At 45.6% G+C, this 18,766-nt stretch overlaps 1 protein-coding gene across 3 annotated transcripts; it reads left to right on the forward strand.

The window, feature by feature from the left end:
* Positions 1 to 520: 520 nt before the first annotated feature.
* Positions 521 to 16,541, forward strand: LOC134525005 (medium-chain specific acyl-CoA dehydrogenase, mitochondrial). Of its 3 annotated transcripts, XM_063355407.1 has the most exons (13): positions 556 to 585; positions 3,651 to 3,741; positions 4,447 to 4,546; positions 5,351 to 5,448; positions 5,557 to 5,626; positions 8,162 to 8,262; positions 8,345 to 8,425; positions 9,225 to 9,355; positions 10,591 to 10,699; positions 11,840 to 11,980; positions 12,057 to 12,152; positions 12,869 to 13,117; positions 15,195 to 16,541. In XM_063355407.1, the coding sequence occupies exons 3-13, from the start codon at positions 4,450 to 4,452 to the stop codon at positions 15,264 to 15,266; spliced, it is 1,245 nt and encodes a 414-aa protein (XP_063211477.1). In that variant the 5' UTR covers positions 556 to 585; positions 3,651 to 3,741; positions 4,447 to 4,449; the 3' UTR covers positions 15,267 to 16,541. The 3 variants fall into 3 exon arrangements, with proteins under 3 accessions (XP_063211474.1, XP_063211475.1, XP_063211477.1); XM_063355404.1 differs by lacking the exon at positions 3,651 to 3,741 and having other exon boundaries at positions 521 to 585; XM_063355405.1 differs by lacking the exon at positions 3,651 to 3,741 and having other exon boundaries at positions 527 to 585; positions 4,450 to 4,546.
* The last annotated feature ends 2,225 nt before the right edge of the window (positions 16,542 to 18,766 follow it).

The following is an 18,766-nucleotide window of genomic DNA, read 5'->3' on the forward strand; positions in this document are numbered from 1 at the left end:
CCAGAACCCAACACACCCAGGCAACAACGCAGCTAAAAATACTTGGCACACCTCACTTGGAACCGTCACACAAAATTAAAACGCTGCCCCAAAACCCAGCTTTCAGAGAAAGGGGCTTCACGTCTCAGTAATTCGGTTAAAAATCTCGTACCAAAGGAGGCTGCTCATAGAGAAATCAAATTTCTCTCCAAAGCGTTATTTTAATAAAGCTTGAAGTAACACTGCTTTAATCCACTTAATTGTAATAATATTAAAAAAAAAAAAATAGGGCAGACGATTTGCAAGATGGATGCTTTTGGGTGCAGACGGAGCCGGGAGCGTTTTATAGGCCCGTCTCCCCCCCTCAGACCGCCATGAAACCTCACGTTTTTTAAAAAACAAAACAAAAAAAATAAGACGTTACCAGCGTCAGAGCGGCTGCGGGCGGGGAAATGGAGGGCGCCAAGGCCCCTCGGCCCGCGGGGGGCCGGACCCGGCCGGGCAGGCCCGGCCCCCCCCCCCGCCCCCCCCCGGCCCCGCCCCCGCCCCCGGGGCCCGGCACTGCCGCGAGCCTTCTCCAAGATGTCGGCGTTCGCAGCCAGCCGGGTGAGCGGCCCGAGGGAGGGGGGAACGGGGAACGCTGGAGGGTGAACAGCCGGGGGGGGAGCCGGGCGGGCGCTGCCAGCCCCCATCGGCCCCGTGGGCTCCCGGCCCGCCACCGGCCCCGCGGGCACCCTGCCTCCCCTCACGGCCTCCGAGGCGTACCCGGCTGCGCCGCCGGTGGCGTGTTTTGATACGCCGTCCGTGAAAGCTGTTTGCTGAAGTACTAACCCTCCCCCTAGGAATTAAGAGCGTTCCTGCCGTACGAAGTTGTGGGTGACCTACCCGCCCCGGGCAGCGGGGCGGCTCACGGCTCGGGCAGGCCCCGCTGCGCGCCCGCCCGCCCCGCGCTCCCCGCCCGGCTCCTGAACTGGGGGAAGGGTGAAGGGCGCTGGGACGGGGCGGCTGGGCAGCCGTCTCTCCTTCCCCCGGGCAGCCGTGTCCGTCCCTCCTTCCCTCAGACAGCCGCGTCCGTCTCTCCTTCCCCCGGGCAGCCGTTTGCTTCCCTCAGACAGCCGTGTCTGTCCCTCCGTACCCTCAGGCAGCCGTGTCCATCCTTCCCTCAGACAGCCGTGTCCTTCCCTTGGGCAACCGTGTCCATCCTTCCCTCAGACAGCCATGTCCCTCCTTCCCTCTTTCGACACGGTCTCCCACAGCATCCTCACAGGGAAGCTTAGGAAGCGTGGGTTAGGTGACTGGACAGTGGGGTGGATTGAAAACTGGTTGAAAGACAGAGCTCAGAGGGTCGTGATTAGGGCGCAAAGTCCAGTTGGAGGTCAGTGGCGAATGGTGTTCCCCAGGGGTCAGTTCAATATATTCATCAATGACCTGGATGAAGGGACAGAGGGTACCCTCAGCAAGTTTGCCGATGACACAAAGCTGGGGGGGGGTGGCTGACACACCAGAAGGCTGTGCCGCCATCCAGAGAGACCTCGACAGGCTGGAGAGTTGGGCGGAGAGAAACCTTATGAAATTCAACAAGGGCAAGTGTCGGGTGCTGCACCTGGGGAGGAACAACCCCATGCAGCAGTACAGGTTGGGGGTGACCTTCTGGAGAGCAGCTCTGTGGAAAGAGACCTGGGAGTCCTGGTGGACAACAGGATGACAATGAGCCAGCAATGTGCCCTTGTGGCCAAGAAGGCCAATGGCATCCTGGGGTGCATCAAGAAGAGTGTGGCCAGCAGGTGGAGGGAGGTCATCCTCCCCCTCTGCTCTGCCCTGCTGAGGCCGCATCTGGAGCACTGTGTCCAGTTCTGGGCTCCCCGGTTCAAGGAGGACAGGGAACTGCTGGAGAGGGGACAGCAAAGGGCTACCAAGATGCTGAGGGGACTGGAACATCTCTCTTATGAAGAAAGGCTGAAGGATTTGGGTGTCTTCAGTCTGGAAAAAATATGGCTGAGGGGGGATCTTATCAACACTTATAAATACTTAAAGGATGGGTGTCAGGAGAATGGGGCCAGGCTCTTTTCAGTGGTGCCCAGGGACAGGACAAGAGGTAATGGGCACAAACTTGAGCATAGGAAGTTCCACCTAAACGTGAGGAGGAACTTCTTTCCTTTGAGGGTGGCAGAGCCCTCGCACAGGCTGCCCAGAGAAGTGGTGGAGTCTCCATCTCTGGAGACATTCGAAACCCGCCTGGATGCGTTCCTGTGCAGCCTGCTCTAGGTGACCCTACTCTAGCAGGGGGGTTGGACTAGATGATCTCCAGAGGTCCCTTCCAGCCCCTACAATTCTGTGATTCTGCGATTCCCTCAGACAGCTGTGTCCCTCCTTCCCTCACGCAGCTGTGTCCTTCCCTTGGGCAACTGTGTCCATCCTTGCCCCGGGCAACCATGTCCATCCTTCCCTTGGGCAGCCGTGTCCATCCTTCCCTCAGGCAGCCATGTCCTTCCCTTGGGCAGCAGCTGTGTCCTTCAACGCGGCCAAGCGCCGGGTCCTGCACTTGGGTCACACCGACCCCATGAACACCTCAGGCCGGGGGCAGAGTGGCTGGAGAGCTGCCCGGTGGAAAAGGACCTGGGGGTGTTGGTCAACAGCCGGCTGAGTATGAGCCAGCAGCGTGCCCAGGTGGCCAAGAAGGCCAGCAGCATCCTGGCCTGTGTCAGTGATAGTGTTGCCAGCAGGACTGGGGCAGTGATGGTCCCCTTGTACTGGGCACTGGTGAGGCCCCACCTCGAGGGCTGTGTCCAGTTTTGGCCCCTCACAACTAGAGAGACATTGAGGTGCTGGAGCGTGTCCAGAGAAGGGTGACAGAGCTGGTGAGGGGTCTGGAGCACAAGTCTGGTGAGGAGCATCTGAGGGAGCTGGGGGTGTTCAGCCTGGAGACAAGGAGGCTGAGGGGTGACCTTCTCACTCTCTACAACTCCCTGAAAGGAGGGGGTAGCCAGGGGGGGTCGGTCTCTTCTCCCAAGGAACAGGCGATGGGACAAGAGGAAACGGCCTCAAGTTGCGCCAGGGGAGGTTTAGGCTGGATAATGGGGAAAATTTCTCCACCGTAAGGGTTATCAAGCATTGGAAGAGACTGCCCAGGGACGTGGTGGAGTCGCCATGCCTGGAGGGATTTAAACCCGGGCAGACATGGTGGTGAGGGACATGGGTTAGTGGTGGTTTTGGCAGTGTTGGGTTGATGGTTGGACTCGATGATCTTAAAGGACCCTTCCAACCTAGACAATGCCATGATTCTAAGATTCCTTCCCTCGGGCAGCCTTGCCATGTCCCCCGGTGGGACGCAGCCACTTCCCAAAGCGTCACAGTGATGCTGGAGGTCAGAAAAGGCAGCTCCACCTGACGGCAGCCGGTCCCTCACAGACCAAGGGTGATGCTTTGGGCATCAGTGGTTGGAGTTCAGCCCCCACCAACCATCGCGCCGCGGCCGCATTTCCAAGGGTGGCAGAGCTGGTGTAACGCGCGAGGAGTTGGCTTTGAGCGTGGCCACCGGCGACATTGGCCACTGGGGACTTGTCGCTGAATCCACCCAACGACAGGGAGGTTGGCGGAGCGGGCAGGTCGTTGCCCAGATCCCTACATGTTGTGAACTGCAGTCCTTTGTCACCCTTTTGTGCCACCTCCAGGTATGAACCCCCCTCTCCAATCCGTATTTCCATTTGTTGGGGGCAGTGTCGGGTGTTTTCAGAGTAACCGTCAGTGTTGTGCACCACTCAGGTAAGAAAATCATGATCGACTTGGGTTTTCTAGCGTGAATTTGGCAGCTTCTTTCTTGTAGGGTGTCACCTTTAGCATTATATTGAATTCAGGACTTTTTCTAGTTTAGACAACACTTTTTGGTGACAAAGTTATATGGGACTGGGTCATCCTTAATAAAAAAAAAAAATAAGCGATTACAATTACCTGGCTTTTCCTCAACCTTATCTTCTTGTCTGTTTCCAGATAAAATAAGGTATGAAAAGTTGGGAGGACTGAGGTCTCTCCAGATGTTTGTGGGTATTGTTTGATTGCTTTGTTTTTTCTGTGTAGTGGTGGTAGCAGTTAGGTAAGAAAGCTGAGGCAAGAAGGTAAAACTTAGGTGAGAAAGCAACGTACCGCTTCGTAAAGGCTGTGGCTTGGGAAAACTCCAGATGAGTAATACATTGCCTACTGGAAAATACAATCCTGAGCCATTAATACACTCACTTACCTCTTCAGTATTCAGAGCTTCTACGCCTAGCAGTGGTCTTCCTGCATTTCTTCACCTTTTAGCTTTATAGATGTTTTCGGTATTCTCTGAAAATACTTCTTTTTCGCTGTGTTGATACCTGTCATTGCCCGTGTTCTTCATGCTTCATTCTGCAGTGGTGCTGCAGCCGGGCTAGCGGCTTTAGGAGACTTGAGCGGCAAAGATCTTACATCTCATCTTCTCTTTCCCTTTAGCAGATGCTCCGAACCATTGCAGGCCACGGATGGAGAGCACGTTCTAGTAAACCTGCTCAAAACATACACATAAGCAAACCTGGAGCTGGCTTTAGCTTTGGTATGTACTGCAGTTTTTACAAGAAATACAACGCTTAAGGACAAATTGCAGTGTTAGGAAAAAAACAAAACAACTGTATTGCCATTTGGTATGAATTTACAATGAAGGTGTTTATTCTGAATAGATTTCTATTCTTTTTTTTAAAAGTGTTCGCAAACCAAAATTACGTTTTTCTCCAGGTATGCATGTGATATTTATGAGATTTTCTTCCTTTTTAAACTAACATCTGTCTTGAGCTTTTTTCATTGCCAAAGTTGCCTTAGCTTTGCATAATTATCTCATGCTGGCTTTTAAAATGTTAAAATAACTGTATGTAGCCTTAGTTGAACTTGACTGTAAAGAATTCATCCTCATCTTGGCGTATTATGTATGTAAAAGTGAATTTAGTGGGTCAGCAGCTAGATGTTTGGAACTGGGTAGCCAGAATTGTCAAATAAGGAACATTTATCTGCCTCCGTCTCCTTCATTTAATTAGCACAGCCACCTTCTCATTTCTGTTGGTACTGCATTTTATGGTACATGGTACTTCCTTCTGCATTTTCAGTATTTTGTGGATAATTGCGTCAGAAGTAATTAAGTGCACTGTACATGTTCGTTAGAGATGAGTGGAGGTTTTCTCCAGACGAAGGAGGAAGCTGAGCTTCTCTGGTTTCTGGAGAGGCCCAGGACGGTGGGTCCTGACGGTTTGGATTGTCCTGGAAGGACCTGAGACTTGTTGTGGTTTTTTTTCTTTTCTCACAGTCTGACAACTGGCAGAGAGTACAGAATTTGTGACTTTATTTTTTACTTTTCTTTTTTTAATAGAACTTACTGAGGAACAGAAAGAGTTCCAAGCTACTGCTCGTAAATTTGCTTTGGAAGAAATTATTCCTGTTGCTGCACAATATGACAAAACTGGAGAGGTAAATTTACCATAGAGTAGAGGAAAAATAGATTTTTATCTTAACCTGTGTAAAATTTAAAACATCAACTGCGATGAATCAGGCAGTGACGTTCCCTCTCTATTTCAGTATCCTCTTCCGCTCATAAAACGGGCCTGGGAACTCGGTCTTATAAATTCACACATACCAGAAAGCTGTGGTAAGTAAACATTCTTTTTAATCTGTAAAATGAAACAAAGAAAAGTCCTTGGGGGATTTTTATATGTGTAATTATGCGTTCTGTATAAAAGGAAGAGTTGCATGCTTGAGCACCGTAAATTTAATCAGTAGGCGGGTTGACACATACAAGTGTTATTAGGGGTGGATGTAATCCGGCAACAAATTAGACAGATCACGATTTAGTAACTTACAACCAGTTTTTCTACCACGATTACAACTGACTGATGTTCCCCTGGTGCACTGCCTCAGCTGCGGAGGCAAAGAAATTGGAAGGTCGTATTTTGATCTAGTCTCTGACGCAGGCAGCAGCAGTTTTCCAGTTTCGGTGACGTGAGGTACAGCTGTGCTTTGGCAGTGCTTGGGTATGTGACTGACCAGGGGAAAATATGCTAAAAGTTTTTACATTTTCTTATTGCATCTGTATTGCGTGAAAAATAATTTGTGGAAATGTCCATAGCAGACCCTATTTTTTTTTTTTAAGACTCATCAGAGTGTATAACTGTATCAAAAAATTTAATTAACGAGGGTAAGGCACAAAGAGACGAAAGGAGCAATTGTGATGATCACATTTACTCCCAACACAAATTCTAGGGAAACTCACGGCTGAAATAGCTGGATTATTGCAATGTGTAATCGCTCCGTTATTAAATTAAAACTTACAAGTGACAAATTGGACACCATTTACAGGCTCTCCTGAGGGAGAGCTGGGAAAATACCAATGAGCCTGATACATGGTGTAAATAACGAACACGTAAGGTAAAGTACAGCTAGAGTGGGCACACACAAACAAAGGGTTGTCGTAAAAGGAAGTCATGGCACAAAAAATAGCTGGGGTTCTCTGAAGTAGCTAATAAGTGTGTGAACAAGAGCTGCCTGCTTGGTATAAAAATGCTGGAACTTCCAAAGTGAATTTGAAAAATTATCAGGTTTCACAGCGGAAAAATCAGCGGCACGGTCTTGTTGGCGCTTGTGCTATTTGGAATATCTAGAAATAATCTGGAAAAGGACGTCAATAGTGAGGCCACAGAGTTTACTGATGATCCTAAATTATTCGGTATAGGAAAGGTGAGGCTGGTGCAAAGAGCTGTAGGAGAAGGTCGTGAAACGGGGTGACTGTTAAAACGGCAGATGGAAATTCAAAATAGGAAAAATGATGCACACAAGAAAGGAAAGAGGCAATCCAAACTTCCTAAATAAAACAGTGTCTTCTGAACAAGTTACTACCTCTAAAAAAAAAATAAAAATATTTTGGGGATTATAATATATAGTTTGTTGAAGATGTCAGCATGATGCCCAGAAGTGGTCAAAAGCGTAACTGTAAGGTCAGAAATTAAGGAGTGAATGACAAAAAAAAAAGCAGAAGCCATAATTCTGCTGCTGCTTGAATCCAGACTGCGCTTGCCTCTTTAATGCGTTGATCCTTCCACCCCAAAAGGGTGTTGTGGGAGTGGAGAAGGTTCCTAAACGGATGACAAAGATGATAAAAGACAAAGAACAGCTTCTGTGTGAGAAACACCTGAAACGCCAGTGTCATGGAGCGCGTGAAGAGGGATCCATGGCTCGTTGTCCCCTTCGCACAACCAGAAGGCAGCAAACAAGGGCAGCAGGCTCAGGATAAACGAAAGGAGATGGTTCTACGCTCAGTGCAAGGTTAATTTGGGAAACTCATTACCCCTGGATGATACCGATGCTAAAATTGTACACAGGTTCAAAAAGAGACCAGGCAAATTCACAGAAGAAGTGTCTATCAGGGGTTAGCTGACAAAGACACCAAGGATCCTTTTGGCTGAGGAAGTCACCTGAAGGCTGGGGAAAATATTTTGAGGGAGTATTGCTGTAGTGTTACTGTATTTTTATGCACTTCCCAAAGTGTTGGCTTGTGTCAGAAACAGACCACTGGGTTGGTTTTCTGACCGATACAGACGCTTTGGGTTTTTATTTCTAAGCGCTGTGGTAGCTCAGGAGCCCCTGTGGCCCTTTCTCTGCTTCTTAAGAACTCTTAAAAAAATTCTCAGATGTAAAGTAGTTGAAAGATTCCAGTGGTACATTCTTGCTGTTCAGTGCAACGTGGCCCACAGCAAACAGGCAAGCAGCCTGGCGCAGCGAGCTGTCCTTCCGAAGTCACCTGTTACTAATCTGACGAACCTTCATTTAGAAAGCTTGGATGGGAAGGCCTAAGCGAACACCGTGCTCAATCAAATGGACATGGGGGAATGTGTTTTTAATAAGTAAATTTTGTAAATCACTGATACCATAATGGTATCATAAATAATCATAAATTTTGTATGTTGGGTTGGGTTGGGAATGGTTTGCATCGGAAGGGACCTTAAACACCACCCAGTGCCACCCCCTGCCCTGGGCAGGGACACCTCCCACCAGCCCAGGTTGCTCCAAGCCCCGTCCAACCTGGCCTTGAACCCCTCCAGAGATGGGGCAGCCACAGCTTCTCTGGGCAACCTGGGCCAGGGGCCCAAGTTCCACTTTTAACTAATTTAGTCAAATATTTCAACTGTAGGTGGCCTTGGCCTCGGCAGTTTTGAAGCCTGCCTTATTACAGAAGAGTTAGCCTATGGATGTACGGGCGTCCAAACGGCCATCGAGGCGAACTCCCTCGGGGTGAGTTCTGTCTTTTCTTACCTCCTCTAAACTAGAACCAGTGCCCTTTGAAAAGGTGGATTAACGGTCCGTTTTCTTTCAGCAAATGCCAGTAATCATCGCGGGAAATGAGCAGCAGCAGAAGAAATACTTAGGAAGAATGACAGAGGAACCAATGATGTGTGTAAGTATAGCTTAGGAACACTGTGGAATGTTCTTAAATCGTATTAATCAGGTTGGTTGGTTGGTTTGTTTAAAACACTGATACCTACTCACAACTTAGCCTGTTTATTTTGTAAATTAACAGTGGTATTTGCTGAAAGACAAGGAATGTTGAACTAGATATATTCAATACGCAAATGGAAGATGTTACCTGGAAAACCATCCTAAGTCACTTACTGAAAATTAATACCTTTTATTTCCCTTTCAAGAGAAGGTGTAGGAGTTTAAGAAAAACGCAAGGCTTATATGAGCACACACTCGACTCAGATGGGCGTTACACTGCAGTCACGAACCTTAAATATTACCTAAGCAGTACTTGTTACACGGGAAGGAGTAAAGATTCACGTGCAATGGGTTAAAATCTGAACAACTAAGCCTCATAAAATGGAGCGCACAGTAAGCATAGAATGTTACCCTGTGCTCTTATTTTCAGATTTTAGAGATCCTTAGCTTTTCTATCAGAGTTTGCGAAGCGTGAGGAAGTGATGACTTGTTGAAAAGTACAGAACAGTCCTGTTTATCATTAAAGTAAAAGACAATTTTAAGTATTATTATGGATTTATGAGGAAAATTAACCTTAATGTGTTTGGATTCTTGCTCAGACAATTGTTGGGGTTGTTTGCTGTCATATTTTTGTGTTCTCCATGCAGTTCATTTAAAACCTTTGCAGGTCAGTTTGGTGCACGTAATTCTGCAATAATTTGTGGTTTCTTAAAATGAGAATTTTTATTCTTCCAGATTTTGCATTCGTTTTCTTTTAGGCTTACTGTGTAACAGAGCCCGGAGCAGGCTCTGACGTGGCTGGGATAAAAACAAAGGCTGAGAAGAAAGGAGATGAATATGTTATTAATGGCCAGAAGATGTGGATCACAAATGGTGGGAAAGCAAACTGGTGTGTTGACTTTTGACTCACCTTCCACTTTCTGTTATTCTGTTCTATACTGACGTGTGTCGTTCCCCCCCACCACCCAAGGTAGATGCTGGTGTTTCTTTAAAGATCTGCTGTAAATCCGAACGTTCGTCATGTTTCATCGCACTGCGCTTTAATCAGTGACCACTTTGTCAGGACAAGGTATGAGAAAGCAGTCCCAAGTGCTGTGCAGTACTAAAAAGGAAACTGAGCGATGACAAGACTCCCTTCAAAAATGCCTCTCAAATTTTGCTGCTATCAAACAAAATCAATTCCGCTTTCTCTTCAGGAAAGGGCAGCAGCAGTAAGAGTTAACTCGCAAAGTTAACTGCTCGAGAGGCTCATGTTACCAGCGACCTTGCTTTGTGGGTGTGCTGACCCGGACCAGTTGCTTCTGATTCTACTGGAAACACCTCTCACTTTTAGTGAAGATAGGCAACACCACAGTCCAGGAGTTTGTCTTTCATTTTCTTAAGGAAAGATATTTTCCAAGTGTCAAAGAATCCAGATTTTGCTGTGGTGCCTATGGATCGTGCTTTACAATATCGACCTCTGTCATCATGTCTCACGTAAGATCGTGCTAATCCCCAACACATAAATTCTTTTGAATTCAAGAGGAAAAGCTTTATACATTTATGAATAAAGCTGAATTTTCTCATTATTTATTTCGTGGTTCAAGGCAGAACCATCAAAGAGAATCTACCAGCTATCTTTTCATCTTGCTGAACACCATAAATGTGATTTACAACTGTTTAACTTCTAACAGAAAAAGACTTACTTAAAGCTTATACTGAGAAGAATAAAATTACGATGTTTGAAATCAAGAGGATAACATAACATTCTGTATGCAATACTGTATTTCCTAAATAACAATTTTCACGTCTGTGCTGTGAATGGGTTTCTTTTGTACTATTTGTGAAGCTGATCGTATTATTAAGACTTGGGTTACATGGAAAAGGTGCAGAACCTTTGCACGTTGATCTGAAGTAATTTTATTAAATCTTGACTTTTGTGGTAAGAGGTGCACTGCCACTTCCTCTCCCTCACTCCCTCTCACTTTATTTTTGGAAGGTCCAAGAAAGAAAGGTTGTTAACTTAGTGATAGATGTATTATATGGCACAAACACACATAACAATATTTAACATACGAGCTAAAAAAGTATCTGCTTGTTAATTGTGAGGATAAACTGACTCCCCTCTTCTTTGTTTTCCACTAGGTATTTTTTGCTAGCTCGTACCGATCCAGACCCAAAAGCTCCTGCAAGCAAAGCCTTTACTGGATTCATTGTGGAAGCAAATACCCCTGGAATCCAAATTGGAAGAAAGGTGAACAGCGATCTCTGATTTGACAAGCCAGGAATTACTATTCGCTTCCAAATCCGTAATGCAACAAATTGCCGTCAAAGAAAAAAGCCTGTTAAGCCACCAAACGTTTTCATGTGCTCAATGATCTCTCCATTTCCACAGCACACAGAAACTATTCACGAGACGGATGTACTTAGTAATTACATTAATTCAGATAAGGAATTACTCAGGATGGTCTAAAGTAAGATGACTTTGCAGAGCTGCAAAAGAATCTTTGCCACCCACTTAATTGACAAGTGCCAATTAAAGTAAAGTAGCAAGCCTTGAAAGCGTAAGCAGCAAGGTGGACAACTGACCGTAAACATGGCGTGCTTTAATGTTAGCATCTCCTGCTCAGGGAACGGGCCTCAGAGACGCTGGGCGAGTTCTTATTTGAGGGGGGAAAGAAAGAAAGAAAAGAAAAGAAAGAAAAAGAAAAGAAAGAAAAGAAAGAAAAGAAAGAAAGAAAGAAAGAGAAAAGAAAGGAAAGAAAGGAAGAAAGGAAGAAAGGAAGGAAGAAAGGAAGAAAGAAAGAAAGAAAGAAAGAAAGAAAGAAAGAAAGAAAGAAAGAAAGAAAGAAAGAAAGAAAGAAAGAAAGAAAGAAAGAGAAAGAAAGAAAAAGAGAGAGAGAAAGAAAGAAAGAAAGAAAAGGAAGGAAGGAAGGAAGAAAAGAAAGTACTATTTTTGGTAGCAGGGAAAATTGGACATTGAACATTAGGAAGGGAGTCAGAAACCTTGAACATCTCATTTATTTATTTGTGTGTTTGTAGTACAGCTGCATTTTACTACTGCGCGCGTTTTAGGTTCTTTACTTTTTCCTCTCTCATCTCAAAAGGATATAATTGAACTAGAAAAAGACAAACAAGTGATTACAGCTACAGAATTAATTTCACAAACGAAGAAAGTAAACTGCCCGGCTTTGAGAAATCAAGGGCACGCAGATCAGTAAATGCAGAACGAGTATTTGGTGTGTATATGGTGATTTTTAGATAAAAATTTAGTGTTTGGCAGTGGGGGGGAGAGGGGAGCTTTCTTTATGCTTTGAGTAAACTAAGGGATGAAAACGTGTTGTACCTTGGAAGAATGTAATTTAGTTGCCCGTCTGTAAACTTCCCTTTTCAGGAAATGAACATGGGTCAGCGCTGCTCTGATACAAGGGGTATTGTCTTTGAAGACGTAAGAGTGCCAAAAGAAAACGTGTTAATAGCTGAAGGAGCTGGCTTCAAGATCGCAATGGGAGCTTTTGATAAGACCAGACCACCCGTAAGTACCAGAAATAAGTTACTTCATAAATATGGTAGGAATTTCTGATTTTCACTCTGTACTGTGTTTAATTCAGGTAGCAGCTGGTGCTGTTGGGTTGGCAAAAAGAGCGCTCGATGAAGCTACTAAATATGCTTTGGAGAGAAAAACCTTTGGGAAACCAATTGTTGAAGTAAGTTAAATATGTGGAAATGAATATATCAAAAAGCTCTGTTTTCATACCAGATGCACTACTAGTGAATTTTCAAGGTCGTTCCTTGATATTTAGTATGTGTGATTTATTATCTCTGCCATTGCTTGTTTTCAAGTGCATAGGTCAGTGCTATCTAAGTAAATGTAGCTTTGCAGTAACTCCTGGGATTCTTCAATAACTTATTAATGATAATTGTAATGATAATGATAAAAATGTAAAATCACAAAGCAAACTCTTCCCCAAACCCTGAAACTCGTGGACTGTCAGGCCATACTTATGTTCTTCAACGCTAATGTACAGGGAAGTTCAGGGGAGGAAAAAACCTCCTTGAGGTACGTGAAACAAGACTCAACGGTATTAACACTAATAGAATACATTGCCGGTCACACTGCTTACCAGGCGGAAAGAAATACCAATAAACATCAAACTAAATACAGATCTCATAAAAAGTAAAGCACAACTTCATAATTCAGTACTTGATCCCTGTGACTACGTGAATTTTAGAATTAAAAACTTAAAAGTCTGGTTCAACATACAGTTATGAGAGCCTGATCCAAATTTGGTACGACTCCTCAAGTCAAATCTCCCCAGCGTGTTAAGTTTGCAAACTAAGAAATTGAGAAGACTGTATTCTTCTCGGATGCCGTGGAATTTTCAGTGGGCGGTGTTAACCCAGTGCATTCCGTCACCCGCAGCACCAAGCGGTGTCTTTCATGCTTGCCGAAATGGCCATGAAGGTGGAGCTGGCTCGCATGGCTTACCAGCGAGCTGCCTGGGAGGTGGACGCTGGTCGCAGGAACACCTACTACGCCTCCATTGCAAAGGCCTTCGCTGGCGACGTCGCCAACCAAGTGGCTACAGACGCAGTGCAGATTTTCGGAGGGAATGGATTTAATACCGAATATCCTGTAGAAAAACTAATGAGAGATGCTAAAATCTACCAGGTAAGTAAACAAGAGAACGTCATCTTTATAGTAATGCATCCATGTTATATAAAATAAACTAATGGCTGCTTACTTGCAATCATGATGTACGTATATAAAAGAAGTTTCATGGATGAGAGCAATAATCCATTTAAAGAAAGGGCGTTCAAGTCAGGCAAATTCTTTCATGCAAGACTCTGCGTTAGATCAGTAACTTGACCCACGCAAGATAAATAAAGTTCGTGGTGTGGGTTTGTTTTTCTGATGTGGTAACTCTCGGAAATTCTCGGACTCGAGAATTCTTGGACTCGATTCAAATTCTTGGACTCTTCATTCCGAAGCTTTTGGACCCTTAGGAAACAACAGTGCAGGGAACACTGATGAAAACAGCAATGCGTGCTGGGGGGTTCTGTAAGTGCAGGTGGTTTATGTACGTTCTCGTCATCGCTTCTTGCTGTGCTTTAACCCTTCTGTCTGAAACTCCGGTATCATAAGCCGGGCAGATTACTTCAGTGAAGATATCACCAGCGCTGCGTGTCATGGATTAATTATCTTGCACGTATTAGCCAGAGGCGTGGCACAGCCCAGAGCGCTGCGCCTTTTTTTTTTTTTAAAAAAAAAACGAACAAAACTCAACAGCAAAATCTGCTCATAGTTATTGATGTTTAGCCTGTAGTCACCCATAATCCCCAAATATTTTTCTGCAGTTTTATTACCAAGAAATTATTCCACGTTGTAATTCTTCTCTTAGCAAATACTAAACTACAGTGCTTTATTCAGCAAATGCAGTTTAATTATGTTCAGGAAACCCGGTAATTTTGTATCTTTTCACCTCTTTCTGACATTACTAGTGACCGGATAAAACATATAAAAACAGATGATATCAAGAAATGCATGTGGCCTGTGCTCTGTAATGTTGGTTGTAACCGCTGCCATCCGTGAGATTCTGGGCGGTTGAAGTTTCTCTTACAGCTGACTTTAAAATGAAAAGTATTCTCACTGGCCACGAATTTTTCTCTGGTCTAGGATAGAAAACTGCTGTTTTGGAATCAAAAGGTTCTTAGCCCTAATTGCGCTCCTGCAAGCGAGGAAATGAATGAGCAACTGAACTTTGTTATGATCGGGCTTTTTTTCCTGGGGGGTTCCATGTGTTTCTAGAGAAGGAGGGTGGGAGGGTTAGAAGTTTTATTTGAAAGCTGAAACTCATTTTACAGGATCCCAGTTACTTAGATTTTCCATTATGCTGATCCGTCAGGAATGCCTGGCTAGATAGACTTTTTTTTTTTGATTGTTCAAATTAATCAGATTTAGTATTACTTTTTTTTTTTTGGTGTTTTTGTTCAAATTAATCAGATTTGGTATTACTTTTTTTTTTGGTGTTTTTCTGCTCCCCTTCATTCCCAAAAGAATACAGGAAAGGCTTTTGTCTTTACAGTTATTTCATCCGTGTCTCTTGATTGCGCTTCACTATATTTCTGCCCAGTTCCAGACGGTAAATGCTTTCGGCCATGTGTTTCCTGTAAAGAAACTTTGTTTTCCACCTGTTCTTTTCTGCCGTATATTTGGTATTTCTCAGGGTGACACAGTTGTGCTGCGGCGCTTACTGGTAACACTCTTACACGTCCAGGCTGTGCTCTGGGCGTCTGTCTGGCCACAGATCCAGGCTGCTGGGACAGGCCCTCGTGACTTAACTTGTCCAATTCAGAAAACTTCCCATCTTTAATTGGCAGGGATTCTTGCAGCTACTCCCATTGCCTTACGAACCAAACCCTTTGTAAAGCCTAAATTAGGTATTTTCTTCCCCTGGTAAGACGTTTTCCCCATTCTTCTTCACCCACTGTGTCCGTTAATTTCCTGAGAGCCTTCCTGAGCTTTGATGGGAGTGTGTGAGAGAGCAAGACTGTCCATGGCTCCTCTGGGATTAGCCCACTGTTGTTACTCAAGTCACGCTGGATTTTTTTTTTGGTTTTCTCTGTCTTTCTGCACACACTGATCGACCCTGGATTAGTGCTACGAAGGTTTACAAGCGTAGGAAGACCCGTTAAAATATTTTTTTTAAAAAATGATCAGCTAACATTACTTTAATTCCACTTTGCAGATTTATGAGGGAACCGCTCAGATCCAAAGGATGATCATTGCTCGTGAACACGTTGGCAAATACAAGGCTTAAAGACGTGTTTCAAGCACGGCTGGCGCCGCTGTAGTCCTGTGTTCTCATGGAAGAAGATTTTTGTGCAGTCCAATTAGAAAGGCCTGGAAAAATGCCTTTTCCTTTGAAATCCTTCTGTTGCATACACAATTAAGCACCACTTCTGTACTCCCCGCCCCTTCCCTCACTTCATGCCTCCTGACCAGCAAACTCGGTGTTTTCTAAACATTTCTGAATTCCAAAGTGATTGGTGGTCGTCTTTCCCCACTCACTCTCTTTCACTCAGACCTTTGGCTTTTGGTGGGAGAAGAGGTAAACACCTCCCCTGGAAAATTTATACGATCAAAAAAGTGCACAAAAGTCAGATTTTTTTTAATCTCTCTTTTTTTGGTCTGTGAAGGAATTGGATTTTAGGTGTTTCTGTATTGTTTATAATGATACAGTTTTGCTCCCCCTCCTTTAGCACTGGAGTTTGGGTGGATTTCAAATTAATAAATCTCAGGCAAATCTAAAAAAACAGTTCTGCTTCGTCGGGAATGCCGTCCTGCAGCACGCGGTCTCTACGTCACCACTTGCTAAAATAAATATGCTGACAGTGGGGGTTTGTGGCCTTTAGCAACTTGCATCTTTTAAAAAAGTTGGAAGTGACTATATACTGACTTATGGACCTTTCAGAAACGTACAGTCTCATAAATTACAACACAGATTGGTGTTATTTTTCTCAAACAGTGGCATTATGACTACTTGCAGATTATCTGTATTTTTACCTGCGTCCAGAAACTAGTTTTTGTTTTCAAAACATACAGTATAATAGGGCTGCTTTTCTGTGACTCAGCCATCTCAGTCCTCTGAGTCCAGCAGGCAGAAATTGTCCTTTAACGCGTTTATCTCTGTGCCTCCGAGAAAGCTGTAACATTTATGAAGAAAACATCTGTTTGCTTGTGCCTTAAGCAAGATTTCTTCTTTGTGGATGAACGTTAAGGACAGCTCTTGAGAAATTCAGGTACGTGTTTTTATCACCATAGGAAAAAAGAAGTATGATCATTCAGTTTTAAGCGTGTTTTCATTTTAACTGGTCCCATGTGGGAGAACCTGTAGGAAACTGCCTTATGTTCAGTTATAACGGCGCTGTTCTAAGCTCGGGTATTACCCCAGATACAATAAGCGGCAAGAAATGAGAACCTCGCAACGCAGTGCTTTTCCACTGTAAAATTAAGATGATCAAAATGTTGTTTCCGACAGACGTCGCTGCATTCTAATAAAAAAAAAAATCCAAACAAACAATTTTTAAGCAGAGAGGTGCGGTTGCTTTTATTCGCTTTGCTTGCCCCATCGTTTAAATTATATTTCGGGCGAGTTGTGCGGTGTCCGAGGCGCGTTCTGGCCCTGCTGCTTTCCGCCACAGCCCTCCTAGCTCAGCGCCCCTGAGCCCTGCGCTGCCGCCCTCTCTCCTCAAGGATTTAGATGCTGCCCAGTAAGAGAATACCAGCTTCCCGGAGCGCGGCCCCTCTCACCACCTCGCTTCCTGAGCAAGGCAGTGCTCCGTCAGGGTGAGGCAAGTGGAAGTGCGTAGCTTTTCCTCAGGCATCGCGTTCATTTCAAATCCGGTATATTTAAACCTATTATTTCTTTCCATCAGGATATTATGGTTTGAGAAACCCACAATTTGGACAATATATTTAGACAATTATTCTGTCACACGGTGACCCCTCCCCACCCAGGAAGAACTGGGGAAAAAACAAGGAAACCCGAGGGTTGAAATATAAACAGATTTAATAGGCTAAGACTAGATAACTGACACTAAAGAACAGTATTGATCCTGATACCAATATAAAACACACAAGGTTTGTACCCAGCCTGTTCCATCATCAGGAAGCCGTGCACTCCCCGCAGGGGACAGCAAATGTCGGACACTGCCAGCACTGCGGCTTTGGGAGGAAGGGAAGGGCTCCGGCACCAGGGCGAGGAGTTCTCAGGATCGCAGCCATCAAGGAAAGGAGAACTCCTCAGTAAATTTCCTAATTTCTATTGAACATGACGTTCACGGCATGAAATAACCCTGTTGGCAGCTTGGGTCAAGTGCCCGGGTCTCGCTCCTCCTCATCCCCGCACCTAGCGAGCTCAAAAACACTGAGACCTTGAAACCTGCCCACCAGAGCTGGCCCTAAAGTAAATATTTTCAAAATTCAAACACTAGAGTCTTGTAAAAGTGCAGATTTCCCAAGCGTTAGAAGAGAAATTAGACCTGTGTCCCTCCAACCAGGACAATGTATTTAATGACGTCTGCAGCAAGAACAGCTGGGAAGGAGGAATTCTTCCGAGATTTTTTACCATGAATGGTCCTTCTTTCAGCGCTGGCAGAACGCACCTTCCCCAGACCTCCTGGAAATGGCTGGGTTCTGGTGAGTGACGTGTCCGGTGCTGGGATCCCCGTGTCCAAGGCCTGGATGTACTGGAGAGAGTCCGTGGCGACGGCGGAGGGTCTGGAGCACGAGGCTGAGATCTGGGACGGTTCAGCCCGTGGAGGCTCGGGGGGATCCTCTCAATGCGCATCAACACCTGAGGGGATGGCAGGAAGCGGAGGGAGCCCACTCACAGCACAAGAGGCAACGGGCATGAATTAAAACACGCAAAATCTCACTAGGAACACAAGGGAACATGTTGGTTTTCTTTTTTTTACTGCCAGGGTGGGTCAAAACCTGGCACAGGTTGCCCAGATGGGCTGTGGAGTCTCCATCCTTGGAGACAGTCAGAGCCCACCTGGACATGGTCTGCTGGAGTAGGTGGCCTCCAGAGGTGCCTCCCCACCGGAACCCCTCTGTGATTTCCTCTGCAGCTGCTCAGCAAAACGCCCTTGCTACACCACGGTCCCTGTCACCCCCACTCTGGGCAGTAGAGATCCTGTCACAGCTTGCGTTCCGCTTGCCTTGCTGAACCACAATCATAGCACTGTCCCGGTTCAAAGGGACCTTTAAGATCATCGAGTCCAACCATCAACCCAACACTGCCAAAACCACCACTAACCCATGTCCCTCACCACCATGTCTGCCCAGCGTTTAAATCCCTCCAGGCATGGCGACTCCACCACTTCAAGGGGAAGCCTGTTCCAATGCTTGATAACACTTTTAGTGAAGAAAATTTTCCTAATATCCAACCTAAACCTCCCCTGGCACAACTTGAGGCCGTTTCCTCTTGTCCCATCGCCTGTTCCTTGGGAGAAGAGACCGACCCCCCTGGCTACCCCCTCCTTTCAGGGGGCTGCAGAGAGTGAGAAGGTCACCCCTCAGCCTCCTTTTCTCCAGGCTGAACACCCCCAGCTCCCTCAGCCACTCCTCACAGGACTTGTGCTCCAGACCCCTCACCAGCTCTGTCACCCTTCTCTGGACACGCTCCAGCACCTCAATGTCTCTCTAGTCGTGAGGGGCCAAAACTGGACACAGCCCTCGAGGTGGGGCCTCACCAGTGCCCAGTACAAGGGGACCATCACTGCCCCAGTCCTGCTGGCCACACTATCACTGACA

Source organism: Chroicocephalus ridibundus, chromosome 18, assembly GCF_963924245.1.
Source record: "Chroicocephalus ridibundus chromosome 18, bChrRid1.1, whole genome shotgun sequence".
NCBI classification, from domain to species: domain Eukaryota; kingdom Metazoa; phylum Chordata; class Aves; order Charadriiformes; family Laridae; genus Chroicocephalus; species Chroicocephalus ridibundus.